The sequence below is a fragment of the Wyeomyia smithii genome, chromosome 3, assembly GCF_029784165.1.
Source record: "Wyeomyia smithii strain HCP4-BCI-WySm-NY-G18 chromosome 3, ASM2978416v1, whole genome shotgun sequence".
NCBI classification, from domain to species: Eukaryota; Metazoa; Arthropoda; class Insecta; order Diptera; family Culicidae; genus Wyeomyia; species Wyeomyia smithii.
The window spans coordinates 267,018,153-267,035,166 of record NC_073696.1 but is presented as its reverse complement, the minus strand read 5'-3'; the positions used below and the strand labels follow the sequence as shown (position 1 = coordinate 267,035,166).

Genomic DNA, 17,014 nt, shown 5'->3' with positions numbered 1-17,014 from the left:
AGAGGTTGTTTATAAGACACTACCGCAGAGGTAACGTAGAATACGACAGCCTGTCTTATGTCAATGTTTTTCTTGGAATAGGTTTGGGAATACACTCAATTGGGGTTAATTAATTAAATAATCTCTTTGCTCTAGATGACGTTTACTTCTGTAGCCGGCATCGCGGTTTCACTTCCAAAACAAGAATGAAATTGAATTGTTTTGTGGCTTTGTATCAAGTTGCACTAAGATATCTTAATTTAGGCAGTGGCTACGAAGAGGCTATAGACAAGGGCAAATAGTGCATTCTCCATCTATTATATAACAGTTCCAAAAACAATTTTCTGAATTTTACGATAGCGTAGATAATTTTACAACTGATTGCTGCAATAAGTGAGACTTGCGCGAAAAATTATGTGATTCAGGCTCACTAGCTCAGAAATTCTTCAGATAAACTTTGAGGTTAATTGTGTTTGTCAATGCCATTTATTGACAAGTAAATATTTTTTCAACATGGCAAATTTTTTATTCAGTTTTGGATGATTTATAGTGATAATTAAATTCTACATGAGGTGATTTATTAGCAATTATGTATATATGAAAATTTAAATCGCTATACTGCTAGCCACACACGCTATATAACAAGCCACACATGCTATAAGCTATATAGCAAGCCACACACGCTAGCCGCACGTTATATAGCAAGCCACACACGCTATATAGCCAGCGTTGTTAAACTCGCTCGCAAAAAGCATGCGATACTCCAAGTGGCGTTCTCGCCGCTACCAAAATCTCACACTAGAGATACTCCTGTCGTACTGTTTCTCGTTCTCTTTTACTTTTTTTATTTCACACTACCGAGCGTTGATGCTTGCGAGTTTTCTCACACACACTCTCGCTCGTGTACTTTCCCACTCGCGAGTACCTCCCTTTCTCGCGAGCACAACCAGCGGAGGTGATTATTAAGACCGTCAAAACGCATTATGACGATACGGAGTGACAAGGCACGACGAAGCGGAGTGGCAAAAAGAATATTTCGACGAGTAGGCAGGGATGCCACATATACAGATTTATCAGTTCTTATACAGATTTTTTGTGTATTTTTCATACAGATATCTGTATATACAAATTACAGATTTTCTAGAAATAGTACAGAACTATACAGTTTTTTTTTGATTTTCATGAGGTCGCGAAATGAACTTTTCGATATAGTTGAAAATCGAAAATGAACTCAAATGCTATTGAGCGTGTTAGAGTTTTCATTATATTTATATGTTACGTGTAAGCGTGTGCATAAATGAGTCAATGAACAAACTATGTTGCGTTTTTTTCTTCTAAGGGATATGTTGAGTAAATATGCAGAATTTTATACAGATTGAAATATCACCAAGGAGATTTCCTGAGATTCGAAATACAGATAAAAATGTGGCATCACTGCGAGTAGGTATTCCGATACCCTACACGTTCAAGCATGCGATTCTATATAGATTTATCACCCCACTTTCGGCTGTCGGTGCACGATGCAAAACTGCTTGGCATCAGTTCAGCGATTGACAAACCGCATGCGTGAGTCGGTGAACGAAGCATTTTCGTTTTCGGGCACATTTTTTCAAGCACTCCTAGTCAAGTACTCTTATTCGAGTACTCGCGTACTCGGCGTGAGTAAAAAGATAGAAGAGAATTTGCGAGCGGTTGTATGCTGGCTGCTGCTCTGGCAAGTGCGTGAATAATAAAGAGTGTCTCGAAGGTGTGTGTGCGAACGACTGGAGAAGCGTAGCACACATCTAATTCTCAAGCAGAAAGGAGTGGATATGTTATGCTTCTCGCTCGTTTAGCAACGCTGTATATAGCAAGCCACACAAGCTATAGACATGCACATACACGCTATAAACATACACACATGCTATACAGCTAGCCACGCACGCTATATAGCAATCCACGCACTCTAGCCACACGCTCTATAGAAGCACACCTTATATATTACACCTTATATATTAGGGACACACGCTACGAATATTCACACACGTTATGTGCACACATCCTATTTATACATACGCTGGATGATGGTGGCTTCTCAAACCACCTGGCGGTGCAAGTCTCTTTCAGTTTCGGGTTGTATTCACCCAACGATATCTTAATCGGACTACCGCTGGTGGGGTCCAACTCAAATCGAAGGGAAGCCGAGCTGAAAGAGGTAAGAACTGCAGCTGACCACTACCACCGCCGCTGTTACCCGCTGCTGATCCACTTCGCCTACTGCCATCGGTGTTGATGTCCGCTGCTGCTGCCTGCTGCTAGTAAACTGAAACGCTTGAGGAGAAACAGTCTCTTATATAGCCCAAAGCGTGTATTCCCGGCTAACTAGGTACTCCATTCTGTCGTCCTTTTTAGGGAAAGGCAACAAGCGACCAATCAAAAGTCGACATTTGCGTTTCGATAATGTTCAACAATTTTCAATATTACAATAGTTTAAACAATCAGATTTTCTGCATTTGGACGGGTGCTCAAATGATTTTCCAATCGATTGCTGCAAAAATGACAGAAATCGGTTGGAAACTGACTGGGTTTAAGACGATTGAAATTGGACAATTTTTGTGACGCTCTCGATGTTTTCGGTTTTGAAATTAGATCCCTGTATTGAAATTGGGTCCCTGTAATTGTTGCCGTAAGACGTATTCTACGTCAAAAGCAAAATGTGAGGATTTTTCAGCGTCCAGCAGAAAAACATTAAAATTTTTTGCGGGGGTGTGAATTTAGATAGCGCTTAAATTAACACCGACCAGCACAGCTGACACTGCAGAAACTACCGTTTCACATACGTTAGGTAGCTTTGGCACTGCAGATGGGGAGTTTTTGGCAGCCTTAAGCCGAAGGTGTTCAGGGTTGGTTCCGGATGAGTAATGTAGGGAATAGCCATACGAAAGTTGGGACAAAATCGACCTTGCACAGGTTGATTAAATCGATGTGAACTGGGAAATGACCCGTCAGGGTAAAAAATTGGTTGAACAAACATCATACGTTCTCGAAAATCCCACCTCCTAGCTACTGTCCCCGAAAGGCTGCAGTTTACTAACAGTGTTCCTGTGGCCACGAGCAAACTCGTTCGGTATGTGACGATAAGTCACGAGTCTGCCGGGAGATTAACACCGCACAAGTTGCCTAAAACGAATCTAATCTTTTGTATGTCAGTGCTACTTTTGTTTGGCACAGTGACCATGAGAGCGGAAGTTTATTCTCTGCGGCGAATATGTTCTGCTATGAAAGATGTTTTTTCGTATTAGCTTTTCTCTATTTCGACTCCAAAAGCATGTTCTGTTGATTTTGATATGCTCTGGGTCACTCCTAACTATTTGCTGATTTAAACAGTGCATGTTGTTGTGATTTTGTTAAAAGCTGGGCAGTTCGAACTTTTATTCTGCTTATTTGAGTAGACGCAATAACCATTATGTGAAGTAGTAAAATAACACAACTTTTTGTTGATTTTACAATTCAAACGTTTCAGTAGATTCGAAATCGATGCCATATCGTTGCCAGTGAATGTCATAATGTTTTCCATTTTCGGAGGCGTTTGTGTGCACACAATCTATTGTCTACCGTCTAAAGGCGGCACTGGGCACTAGAGGGTTGAAACCCGGTTTTTCTCGAACATCATAAATAAACGCTCCTTTCGTGGTACTAACATACAGTACTGGGCAAAATAAAGTACGCACCCACTATCCTAATGTTGAACTCCCTGTATCTTTTTTAATATAAGGTATATGAACTCGATGAATTCGGATAAGTAGTAGTTTTTTTAATATACTAACGGTTGGTATCTTGATTTTGGCAAAGAATTGCATATTTAATCACACTAAAGCATAATTGTAAATAAACTCTATTTTCGCTTGGTCAAAATAAAGTATGCATTCTTAATATCATCATCAGATTATAATTTCTCAGCTTAGATAATTTTTTTTATCGTGTTGTAGGACACTCGTAAGTCCAATGAGATTCCTATTGCTGCAAAAAATCATCGGAACAATGTGTTAGATTATTTGTTTATCATTATTAGTGCGCGGGACAACAGGATAAGATGGGCAAAAAGCAAATATCCGTACATATCCGTAAACTTAAAGTTGAAAACCGTCAAGAAGGTCTTTCTTATAGAGAAATTGCTCGGAAATACGATTTAAGTGAAGTAGGAGCTCGAAATATATGCGAAAAACATGGAGAACAAAGAAACGTAGCCGATCGGACCGGTAAAGGAAGGAAACGGAAAACTACAACTAGTGATGATCGCCGAATTTCGCGAGAAGTGGCTAAAAATCCTTTCGCTACCAGCCGAGTGATTCGTGAAAATGCTGATTTAAATATCTCTTAGAGAAGAAGTTTACTTTTTGACAAGACAATTATCCTAAGCATACCGCCCGTAAAACCACTTCGTATCTCCGTGCTTCACGTATCAAGCTATTAGAATGGCCATCACAAAGCCCGGACTTAAATCCGATAGAAAATTTGTGATCGATTTTGGATCAAAGACAAAGGAGATGTCACCAACTGCGACAAACTGTTTAAAGCTTTGGAAAAAGCTTGGACAAATATCGACTCCCAACATATTGGAAACCTCGTTAAAAATATGCCTCGACGCCTGCAATCCGTGATTGAAGCTAAAGGCGGCCAAACTAAATACTAAAATGAAGAAAAATCAGTTTGAACGTTAAATCACTGTAATGCGTACTTTATTTTGTCCACCAGAAAAATGACAATTTCCAAATATAAGCTCTTTTTGAGGTTATATATCGTTTCATGTCGCTTTATCCAACATTTTCAGAAAGTACACCTCCAGTACTGTCTTTTGTTAGAACACTTTAATTATCCATCTGCCTTAGCTTCTACCTAAAACAAGAAAGTTTGAACATAGCTCAGGTGCGTACTTTTTTGTCCAGTACTGTAGACTCAGATCTCCACCTAATACCACTACATGTGCGCTCAAGACTATCGACAGTGTATCACACACGACAAAACCGTTCTCCTCGGCCAAAAATTAGTCGGCCGAGAATTCAGCGTATTTACTTGACGAAGTAGCAAGCGATGGAGAGGAAAAAACTGGCTTGAAAAAGATATCTAAGAATCGTCACGAGGGAGAACGGGGGCGACAAGCTCGAATTGAGTTGACCACGATTTTGAATGGGAGGAAATGCCAGCAGAAGGATTAGGATCGTAAGAAGTAAACGTAAATCAAGTCCGTGAGGGCTACACACCGAGTCCAGATATGCATAGGGACAATTAGGGAAACCTGATCACAAGCGAGCGCGAGGTGATCGACAGGCGGAGCAATGGAAGGAGGCGGAAGAGAAGTTAGCCTTTGAATGCCTACTGACGATAACCGTGTCAAAGTTTCCGATATCCTTAGGACCACTACCGTGGGATAACGCTGATCAACGTCGCCTACAAAGTCCACTCCCAAATTTGGCTCCGCCGTCTTTCTTCTCTAGTAAAAGAATTCGTAGGGCAGTACCAAGCGGGCTTCACACAAATACACGCTACTGCGGATCATATCTTCACTTTCCGGCAGAAATGCGGGGAGTACAACGTGCCCACATTCATTGTCCGACCTGGGATGATGCCTAGAGGTTAGAAATTGACCTCAAATGCCATTTTGAAATCCGTGATGATGACTTTTGGAGCTTACGCATACCAACATACATACTCATTCATACAAACATATCTACACAGATTCTTATATACAGATATACCGTTTTGATTGAAACTGAAATTTATATAGCTAGTGTGATAAAAAGAATGATTCTTATATACCATTTCGTTCTTCGGAATGTCCTGCACCCAGTGATGTATAGCTCTTTTCTGTAGAGCCACTTTCGGGGAATCAGCAGGCGTTGAAAAAGGGAAAGTCAGTATTCAGACGGTTTTCCTATCTATCTCTTAAGCAGGTATTAGACGACGCAAATATTTGCTATTTTTGGTACGATTTTTATTTGCACAAAATAAAATCTGTATTGAAAAATAACAAATATTTGCTTCGTCTAATACTTGCTTCAGCGATAACGTTGAAGTGTTGGGAATTTGATTCAAAGCTGATTTCTAAATTCTCCTTGTTTTCTTGTACAGCACGTGTTTAAATCTATATAAATTGCACCTAATTGCAACAACAATAAAATAACCAACATGCTAAACCTTTAAGATCGATGAGAGAGTTTATTTTTCGTTGATTTTTCAGTGCAAGAAGTTACGTCATAGCTTAAGTGTTCTAAATTTGATGCAGTACGGTATTCATGCGAATATTCATACCCTTACTAACACGCAGAGAATCCTGAGTAACAATCCCCAGGATACCGATTAACACGGTGACGGAATCGTGAATCGAATCGCAAACACGATCCAGAGGATTTCCAGTCACGATTCTTATTCAAGAAACCTAGAGCCATATACAAGACATTCCTGAGGATTCTTTTTTCAGGAATCCTTTTTAAGGATGCTCACGAATCCAATGTGAGGAATACTAGCGAATCTATGCGAATCGTATGTGTTCATGGGGGTATACAAATTACTTTTTTTCAACTCCGACGGTATATGATTTATTCTCATATATTTAAACTTTAATTACCTTTGACAAAAATTGTTAAAAATTTGGTTACTTTTGGAAGGTATTTGCAGTACTTTTTAAATTACATTAGAAAGTATATAAATCTTAAAAAATATTATTTATTACTGTTTTCTACACGTTTATCTATGTAACTTTCGAACCACAAGTGCCAACTTCATAAATTTTATTAGGTGAAAGTTTGAGATGCAGCCTGTTTCTTTGACACTAATTTTGGTCAAATTTCAGTTAGAGAACATTTATAAATGACAGAGCATTCAAGGAGGGTGTGGGAGGGTTTGCAGTTTTGTGACGAAATGTGACAAGGGGGAGGGTGGGGGGTCAAGCCAAGCTACGTAGTGAATATCAAACTAAGAAAAAAAATTGTTTTTTTTCTAATTGTTTACTGTTTTATCTGTTTAGGGTCATTTTTATTACTTTCTTGTCTTATCTTGATCATTTATGATGCAAACTATGTTTTTGATAGTAAAATTTGCAAAAAAAATTTCATTAACTAGACCTCTCATTTGACGCTAGGATTGAGACTAGGTCCAGCCATGAGATTGAAAAGTTGCAAATACCCACATGCACACACAAACATACATACATACTAGGGTGGGGAATCGTTATATGGAAAAAAAGAAATTTGATAACAGAAAGCCAGATTCCTTATTATTCATTTGGGTTTTATTTGGGGCCCCTAACAATCCTAAATTTTTCGGAAGTCGATTACTTTTGTCTCCGCTTGGCGTACTGCATTTCAAATTTATATGGAGATTTGTAAAATGGCTTAAACCATACGTTTCATGACTTCAAATGGTAGGTTTTTTGAAGCCTAACAACTTGGCCGAAGACACTAAAGAGCTAGGGTGACCCAAAAAAATACTAGCTGTTCAAAATTGATTATGTCGAAATTTATGTTGCAAATCATGTTTTCTGCCAACACTGCCAATGTACCGGCGTCAGTCAGATTTCCAGCAGAAGTAACCTCTGAAACACGTTGTAGATTCTTCCTACGCTTAGAATATTGATCTAAATTTGTTTGCTTGATCCAACTGAGTGTATAAACTCGTTACGACAGGTTATTTCTGATGGGAATCCTACTGACGCCGGTACATTGGTAATGTTGGCAGAAAACAAGATTTTTTGCATTTAAGTCGACATATTCAACTTCGAACAGCTGTAGTAGCTCTTCTTAGGGATATCCTAGCTCTTCATAGTCTTCTGCAAAGTTGTTAGGCATCTAAAATACTATACTTTTACATGATGTTGTGCATTATTAGAGTATTATTAAGCTGTCTAGAAATGTAAATGCAAAAAATAGGTTTTCCCATATGAATTTTCATAAAAATTTTAAATACAATGCGCCAAGCGGAGACAAAACCAATTGACTTCCGGTAAGTTCAGAGTTGTTTGGGGCCTCAAAAAAAAAAAAACAAAAAACTTGGTTCTGGAAAACCGTACACTTTTACCCACCCTAATACTTACACTCATAAAATGCTCAGCTCCTCCAACTGAGACCAGTAACATATCCTTTTGGGTCGCTGGATCAATTTCAAAATGTCACTTACAACATGAATCTAAAACAAATATCGCGAACAGAGTGTTCTACTCTGAATCCGCTACTAGCCCTGTTTCACCGTTTTCTTCAGAGCTCTTAAGGCCTTGTTTAAACTCTGCCACGCAACATTTTATGAATTGAGGCAAAAGACCGGACTTTTCGAGCTCTTGAAATAGGAATCAACGTTTTTCATTGAGGGACATATTGCACAAAAATCGGTGATATCGCCAGATGATATCGGATATCACCTCGAGCGTTCACATTAGAGTGAGCTGATATGATTTGACATTTGCTTTGTTAATTGAAAAGAGAAGAAAACAAAAACAGGTCAAAGCTAAAACAAGACAACAAGAGCAATGGGATTAGGATAGAGATGTTGGCTCGCAGCAACGGGAACTCTCATATGCAATTGTCAACATGTGCGGGAAGAAAATAGCAAAAAAAATTCCTTGCTTTTTTCTCGCATGCAACGCGAAGTTCGAAATTTGTAGGGTTGCGAGTCGCGCAACTTGCGACAAAAGTCTTTTGGCCGTGTTGCCAACTGTTTGAGTTGTGGTTATTATTGGTTTTTTTTAATAGGCGGATGGAGGTGATCAGAGGTAATACCCCTGGGACTGCAAATAGCCCGGTCGGTAAACCTGAAGCGCCTCCTACCTACACTGAAGTCCTTAGCCAGTTCAAGGTTGGACTGATGCCTAAGGACTATCCGATGTATCGGCTCTTGACTACCATGATGGAACTAGTAGAAGAGTCCAGAACCAGGAAACTGCAGACTGGCTGAAAGGAATTGTTCCGAGTATCAAGCCATGGGAAACAGCTGATCTGATGGTTGTTGATAGTGAATCTATCCCGAGACCAGAAATTTTAGCTGTCTTCTTTCCCAAAATTGAGAGTAACGACAATGAAACCATATTGGCTCTGGTTGAAGGCCATAACGACATTGCCACTGATTCTTGGAGGGTGTTAAAGCGCAAGCCCATCAAGAATCATGTGCAGCTTATCCTGTCAGTAGACGAAGCGTCAGCGAAAAAAATCGCTGATTGGAACTACAAACTGAATTATAAATTCGGAATTATATACCCGCGGAAAATCAAAGCTGGTCGAAATTTCAAAAGCGCCAGGCCTGAATCCACAAATAATGCTGTAATCGCCGAAAAAGTTCTGCCTTCACTACCGAGTGATAGCAAAAACCGGTGTAAACAGCCTGTTCAAGGGAGCACACCCGAGGGAGAGCAAAACAAGCACTCAATGGTACCCTTGAATAATCACCGTACGCAGGGGGAGCGAAAGAAGCCCCCGGGAGCAAAGCTGTACCGAGATGGACGACAAGAACATTAAGTTCATCCAGGTGAACCTGCATCATGCAAAAGGGGCAAGCAAAATCCTTTGTCGCAGGTTCACCAAAGAGAACATCAACGTGGCTATTGTCCAAGAGCCATGGGTGAACAAAAATAAAGTCTTAGGACTTTCAACAAATAAGGGTAAGCTCCTTTATGATGATTCTGCGCATGCACCAAGAGCAGCGCTTTTGGTAAGTAGTAATACCAACTATACGCCAATTACAGAATTCATCGGACGGGATATAGTTGCTGTGCAAGTGGAACTGCCAACGACACGGGGAAAAGCAGAAATAATGGTGGCCTTCGCCTACTTCCCAGGGGAACTAGAAGAAGCCCCTCCCAGGGAGGTACAGGAGTTTATAGCACACTGCAAGAGGCAAAATAAGCAGTTCATCGTTGGGTGTGATGCAAACGCCCATCACACAATATGGGGAAGCACAGATATAAACAAAAGAGGTGAGTGCCTTTTTGAATATATACTAACAAATAATATTGATATATGCAATCGAGGTAATAATCCAACTTTTGTAAATGCAATTCGACAAGAAGTGCTCGACCTAACCTTATCGAGCGCTAAACTATCGGAAAAAATCGTCAACTGGCATGTATCTGATGAGATTTCTCTATCGGATCACAAGCAAATTTTGTTTGACTATAACGCAGGGGACTTAGTAACGGAAGTTTATAGAAACCCTAGAAAAACCAACTGGGAGCTTTTTCATTCAAAAATAGTTCGTGATGAATCTACCTTTGAAGGGCAAATCCAGACAATAAAAGAACTGGAGGATTCATCACAAAAATTCACGAATAAAATCATAGCCCTTTATAACCAAAGCTGTCCAACCAAGACGCGAGTATCCAACAAAGACGCGCCTTGGTGGAACAAAAATCTAGAAAAACTGAGGAAGTTAACTAGAAGGTTGTTCGACAGGGCCAAGTTAACCTCAAATTGGGATGCTTATAGAGAGTCCCTTACGCAATACAATAAAGAAATTAGGAAATCACGCAGGAGGGGATGGAGATCAATGTGTGAACAAATTGAAAGCACCCCTGCAGCTGCAAGAGTACACAAAGCCCTTTCCAAAGATCACACAAATGGCTTGGGCAGAATAAAGAAGGACGACGGTACTTTTACTACCGATTCTCTTGAAACACTCAATGTTATGATGGAGAAACATTTCCCAGAATCACGATCCATTCTAGAAGAAGAATCGCAGGACTCAAATGCGCCATGTGCTGGTTCGACTATCGCTAGGACAAATGCGCATTACATAGCCTGCGATATCTTCACAGAATCGAAAGTGGAATGGACAATCAACTCATTCGAGCCCTATAAGTCCCCGGGATTGGATGGATTATTACCAATAATGCTTCAACGGTGTGGAAGGGTAATAATTCCATTCATAACCGAGATATTTAGGGCAAGCCTGACACTTAATTACACACCCACCAACTGGAGAAAAACGAGAGTGATCTTCATACCAAAGGCTGGGAAGCGCGACAAAACACTTCCAAAAGCCTTCAGACCAATTAGTCTAACCTCCATTATGTTAAAAATTATGGAAAAACTAATTGACTATCACATTAAATCAACGTTCCTAAAAACCTCTCCGCTGAGTAGGTATCAGTTTGCATATCGAAGCAACATGTCAACAGTGGATGCAATACATATGCTAACGACAAAAATAGCGAAATCTATAGATACAAAAGAAATCGCACTCGCTGCGTTCTTAGACATAGAGGGAGCTTTTGATAATGTATCCCATCACTCAATGTTGAACGCAATGGGACACCATGGGTTTGATACATATACCTCAAAATGGATTGAAACCATGCTGAATAGTCGTGAGATAACTGCAGTATTGGGTAATACTACCCTTACAAGGAACACAACTAAGGGATGCCCGCAAGGTGGAGTTCTATCGCCTTTGCTGTGGTCATTGGTTGTAGACCAGCTACTTAGAAACCTAACTGAGCTAGGTTTCGAAGTTGTCGGATTCACCGATGATGTTGTGATTCTTGTGAGGGGAAAATTCGACAGTACAGTATCGGAGAGAATGCAGTTAGCTCTAAACTATACTTTAGAATGGTGCAGACAAGAGGGGCTGACCATTAACCCCTCTAAAACAACCATTATTCCCTTCACCCGGAAAAGAAGGTACAACTTGGATAGCCTGAAGCTGGGCGAGACTACACTGCAGCTTTCCACTGAGACTAAACATCTTGGAGTAGTTTTAGATCAGAAACTCAGCTGGAATGCACATATTGAATATGTCATCGGTAAAGCTACGAGTGCCCTCTGGGCATGTAGCAAAGCTATTGGCAGAACATGGGGTCTAAGGCCAAGTATGATCTATTGGTTGTACCAGGCAATAATAAGACCAAGAATAACGTATGCCTCGCTAGTGTGGTGGCCTAAAACAAAAGAAAGGTCAACGCAGAACAAGCTTGGCAAGTTGCAAAGGCTAATTTGTAATGCAATTACAGGAGTAATGAAAAGTGCTCCGTCGAAAGCCTTAGATGCAATTCTGCATCTATTACCATTCCACCAGGTAGTACAACTAGAGGCGGAAAAAAGTGCATTGAGACTAACACGCCTTAAAAAAGTACCTGATGGAGATCAGACAGGCCAGCTGGCAATCCTCAAACATTTTCAGCTGAGCAAACATATACCAGGTATCGAAGATTGGATGAAAACAGAAGCAAACTTCGAAATACCTTTCAAAATCATAGAGACCGAACGGGAAGTTTGGGAACAAGGTGGCCCAAACATCCGACAAGGCTCTGTCGTCTTTTACACAGATGGCTCAAAAATGAATGATTCAACCGGAGCAGGTATAAATGGTCCTGGGATAAGTATCTCGATACCAATGGGCCGTTGGCCTACAGTGTTCCAGGCCGAAATATTTGCAATTTATGAATGTGCACAAGTCTGTTCGGCTAGGAAATACAGGCATGCTAACATATGCATTTTTTCTGATAGCCAAGCAACACTTAAAGCACTAAAAGCCTTCACATGTACCCCTAAGCTAGTATGGGAGTGCATCCTTTCACTGAAACAACTGGCAGAAAGGAACCAAGTATGTTTATACTGGGTTCCTGGTCACTGCGGAGTGGAAGGCAATGAAAAAGCCGATACGTTAGCTAGACAGGGGTCATGTACCGATTTCATTGGCCCAGAACCGTTCTGTAGGGTGTCATCAAGCGCCTTGAAAGCAGAATTGAAAACCTGGGAACATAGGACAATACAAGAGAACTGGAGATGCTCAGTAGGGCTACGCCAGTCTAAACGCTTTATAAAACCAAGCGTCAAGAAAAGCCAGCAATTGCTTAGTTTAAATAAAAAGGGACTAAGGACAATTACCGGACTGTTTACAGGACACTGTCCAAGTAAGCATCACTTGAAACAAATTGGTCAGTCAGATGACGAAATTTGTCGTCTCTGCGGGTTCGAATGTGAAACCGCAGAACATTTGCTATGCCACTGCAGTGCACTAATACAGCGCAGAATAAGAGCCTTTGGAAAAGGAACTTTGGAGCCTTTTGAGGTCTGGTCTGCGAATCCTAATGAGGTAATACATTTCAAACGAAATACAGTGCCTAATTGGGAGAAAGGGTGCGATAGGACAACGACGATCACTTCCATCAATAGTGATATGTCTGCCACGAGTACCTAGACTAAAAAAGAGGTATACCACAAAAGATCAAAATAATGGTCGCAGTGGTCCAAATCTTACAAAAAAAAAAATATTGGTTTTCGAACATGATATCCACGATAGCATGTAGTCGAGGTGATATCCGTTGACAGCTCGATTGTATGGGATATCAGGTAATATGGATGGTGATATGGCCTCGATAGCACGAATCGCCTGATATCAGGTGATATGCGAGGTAGTGTGAACGGGGGTATTAAAGTTGTTAGAGATGCAGAGGTATACTAACAATCTTCAGGTCTGCGGTTCCACAGCTGTGAAATTGTTTCAGCCCTGTTAACTTTGTAAAAAAAATAGCTGCCAAGCAATGTGTTACACGTGTGTGTTCTACCTATGTGGTGTAAGGATATGTGGGGAAAAGTTCATGCCTCAGACCTGTGGATATCAAAACAAAATTTTCTTGACCTTCATGAGAGTAAAACGAATCGAAACTCAAAATATTATTCTTTCGAAAAAACCAACTGCTACAATCCACTTATCGTAATCGTTGCTGTTGGAAGTTAATCGATGTTGTCGTTACGGTCTAACTAGCCACCGAACCGTATGGAGCGGAGCCATGTTTCGTTTCTATAGAAGGTGAACTTTGATTTCTCCATCATGTATGACAACGAAAACATGCTTCTTCGGGGAAAGTCCCGATGCGAGACAAACAAGTCCCGGAGGTTTGGCCGTTGAATTACTTTTCGCTTTTCTCGGGAAAAAGTTTCACGCGATTGAATTTATGAAACTTCAGGGGTTGAGACATTTTCCACTTGGACAGTCGCCAAGAGGTTGAAAAAATACTCGTACTTTTCAGCAAATTAGTCATTCTAGTGTATTTAAAAGTTCCCTATTGAAGGTTCCATTAACTCTGACCTTGGCTGTGTTCAGCTTAGTTTACTAGATTGCTAAAAGCGATGTAGCGAAGAAAGTCACCAGCCATTAGGTAAATGAGCAAGTACGCATTACTGTACAACTGGTTCGATGGAATAGTATAAAGCGAGCCATTAATTGCAGTAACGGTCGAAGCACGATGAGGATAACAAAGCGTAAAAATGTCGCCATCGTCGTCTTCGTTCGCTTAACACGTTAAGGACTGTTTGTTCAATTAACGCGTATTGCTTCAGTCACGACCTTCGGCAATAGTTTTTATACGTTTCTATTTATACAAGCTCAGAACGAAGAATAAATTCAGCCATTTTGTTCCATACCTTTCCACTTAACGGTTTAAAGACTTTCTACTGATTGTTTATTTTTCAAATCTTTTTCTCCAGTATTGGTGTATTAGTTTACATATTCTGCTGAACTATCTGATGTTGGTGAACTATTTCTGGATGTTTTGCGAAGGACTCCATCTGCATCTGGTGCTAGTGATAGTAAGTAAAGTTTCACTTTCTTTTCCGGTTGAAGGTTAAAAGTCGGTCGACTGTGTAGGGAGTCAAACTTTAAAATTGTTGGATTGAACAATTATCGAGTGCGATCAAAAGGCAAAAAAGCTGTGGATTTAAAAATACCATGCAGCCTCTTCGTCTTTAAAATCGATGGAGGCGCTTTATCCACTATGGCGGATAGCAAACTTCGTAATTTTGAGTGACGGTTGCGTGATAGAATTCATTACCCGACAAAGATTATACCCGGTCACAGTGTAACCAATCGGTCCCATATTGTCCGTTCAGCGTATCGGTGATTGGAAAATAAGATCATTTCCGTCAATTTAGCTCGGAAAAAAAAACTCGACAAGACAGATTCGCTGCTGCGGAAGTCACCACAAACGAGATTGTCGGCAGTAGACGGATGTGCGGAGTTGAGTAGGAAAGCGAGAATAAAAAAAAAATAAAACGAAAAATGCATTTTATACTCCTCAGCTTCTACTAGAAAGGTAGAGTCGATATCCGCATTTGTCATTTTGCCGCGCTCTGTCTTCGAGACGGCGGAAGTTGATGCTGTGAGCGGTTTTTTTTCATGTGCATCGTGATTATGCCATCCATCCGCTGTTGGGAAAATATATGTGAATGTGGTTAAACAAAATATAAACGTGCTCGTCCCGGAAAGCAATGGTTCACAGTTTGCCGTATTTATTTTCCGCAGGTTTTTATCAAGGATACTATTGCAATGCGCTGGTTTTTCATCGTTGGCTGGATTCTACCGATTTTGCTGGTCTCGGTGTATGCAACGATTCGCAAAAAATACACGGCGGATATCGAGCAGTAAGTATGCAATTTTGCTTATGAAGTTGCGTTCATTTAATTAGCTCAGTTAGTTTAACTAGTAACTGGTGTGTACCGGGAAGTCAGTTTCCCCCCTCCGAGCTAGGTGTAAGATAATTTACCGCACAAATCGCCTCTGGCTGTCGTTTTTGTGGTCCATTTTTCTGCCCTTCATTGTGCGACTAACCAACACTAACTCCGGTGGAGGCTTGAAATGAAAATTTATTCGATTATGTGTGCACGTACAATATACTTTCTAATGAGAAACGCATTCGTTCACATTTCCGCATTGTTTTTTGTTCTTTCTTTTCCATTTTACCCCGACACTAGCTGCTGGATGGAGGAAAGTCACGCCATGTGGTTACTCACGGTACCGGTTTGCATTTCCCTCATTGCGTCTCTGATATTCCTTATCAATGTGGTTCGGGTGCTGCTGACGAAGCTCAGCTCCACCTCGCCCAATCCAGCCCCACTAGGACTGAAGAAGGCTACCCGGGCGACGCTCATTTTGGTTAGTTCGGTTTCCGTTACAGCCTGACAGTGGCCATTAGATGGTCTAATATGCGTGTGTCATTGTTTTTTACTTTCTCTTCTCGTTTCCATATACAGATCCCGCTTTTCGGTTTGCAGCATATATTGTTACCGTTCCGGCCGGATAAGGGATGCGAGCTGGAGCGCTACTATCAGATCACGTCGGCAGTGTTGATTAGCCTGCAGGGTGCAGCGGTGTCCTGTTTATTCTGCTTCGCCAATCACGACGTGATTTTTGCAGTCAAGTGTCAACTGAGCCGCTTTCTGCCCGATCTGGTGGAGCATCCGTACCGCGAGAGTTTCAACGGTGGCCATCAGGCAACGCAGAGCCGCGATATGGTGGTATGACTGTTGGGCTTCCGGCGCGGAACGCGAACAACTGGAAGTCACGAGATCGTTGGCGAATACGTCGAAGGGGTTGTCTAGAAAGTACGATGCTTCAAACAGGTTGTGGATGATTCGTCCGATCCGGTTCATCATTGGTTTGACTGCGAACTGATTACGAAATACACGGGAGCGGATGGTATGTAATAATTGCAAATAGCTCTATAGTATGAGCGACATTCGTCCACGAGCACTAAGTAGAGAGGATATAACTGTTCTCAAATTTACTGTTCCCATCCAAGAAATGTTTCCTATACTAGGATGTGCTAGTTTGATAGAGTTAACAGTTCCAATATTAAACGATCGCAAAGATCAAGCGACGCTGATAAAACGTAAAATAATGAAAACTGGGTTTTAACATTTTCTTACTAGTATAGAGTGAACTATAGTCCCAGTACCATGGAATGGGATGAAATTGATAACTTTATATAATATTTTCCAGCTCGCTTCAGTAATATTATCATTTTTTTTTGGGATTTTGAAACTAATTTTCGGATTTTTTAAGCATGTATCTCTTGAAAAGAATTTTTTTCCTCAACTTCTCGGCCTCCCATTTTCTTAAGCCCGTCCATTTTTTAAATTTCTTTTTTTTTAAACTATACTTTTTATCGACTGTTAGTTTACTCAGGGGAGTTTTTTTCGGCTTCGCAGTCTTTAAAATGTGAAAAGAAAACGATATTTTTCTCTTACACCGACGTTTCGAATAATATATATTCTTTATCAAGGCTCTACAAGTAAAT

General features: G+C 40.6%; 1 protein-coding gene across 1 annotated transcript in view; it reads left to right on the top strand.

Annotated features, from left to right (window-relative positions):
- LOC129730148 (calcitonin gene-related peptide type 1 receptor-like) overlaps nt 1-16,670 on the top strand; it is a 62,668-nt gene extending 45,998 nt beyond the window's left edge. Inside the window, exons 7-10 of the mRNA XM_055689231.1 lie at nt 14,427-14,528; nt 15,241-15,359; nt 15,690-15,870; nt 15,969-16,670. Coding sequence (XP_055545206.1) covers nt 14,427-14,528; nt 15,241-15,359; nt 15,690-15,870; nt 15,969-16,238 — 672 coding nt within the window. The 3' untranslated portion in view covers nt 16,239-16,670. The remainder of the gene's footprint in view (nt 1-14,426; nt 14,529-15,240; nt 15,360-15,689; nt 15,871-15,968) is intronic.
- The last annotated feature ends 344 nt before the right edge of the window (nt 16,671-17,014 follow it).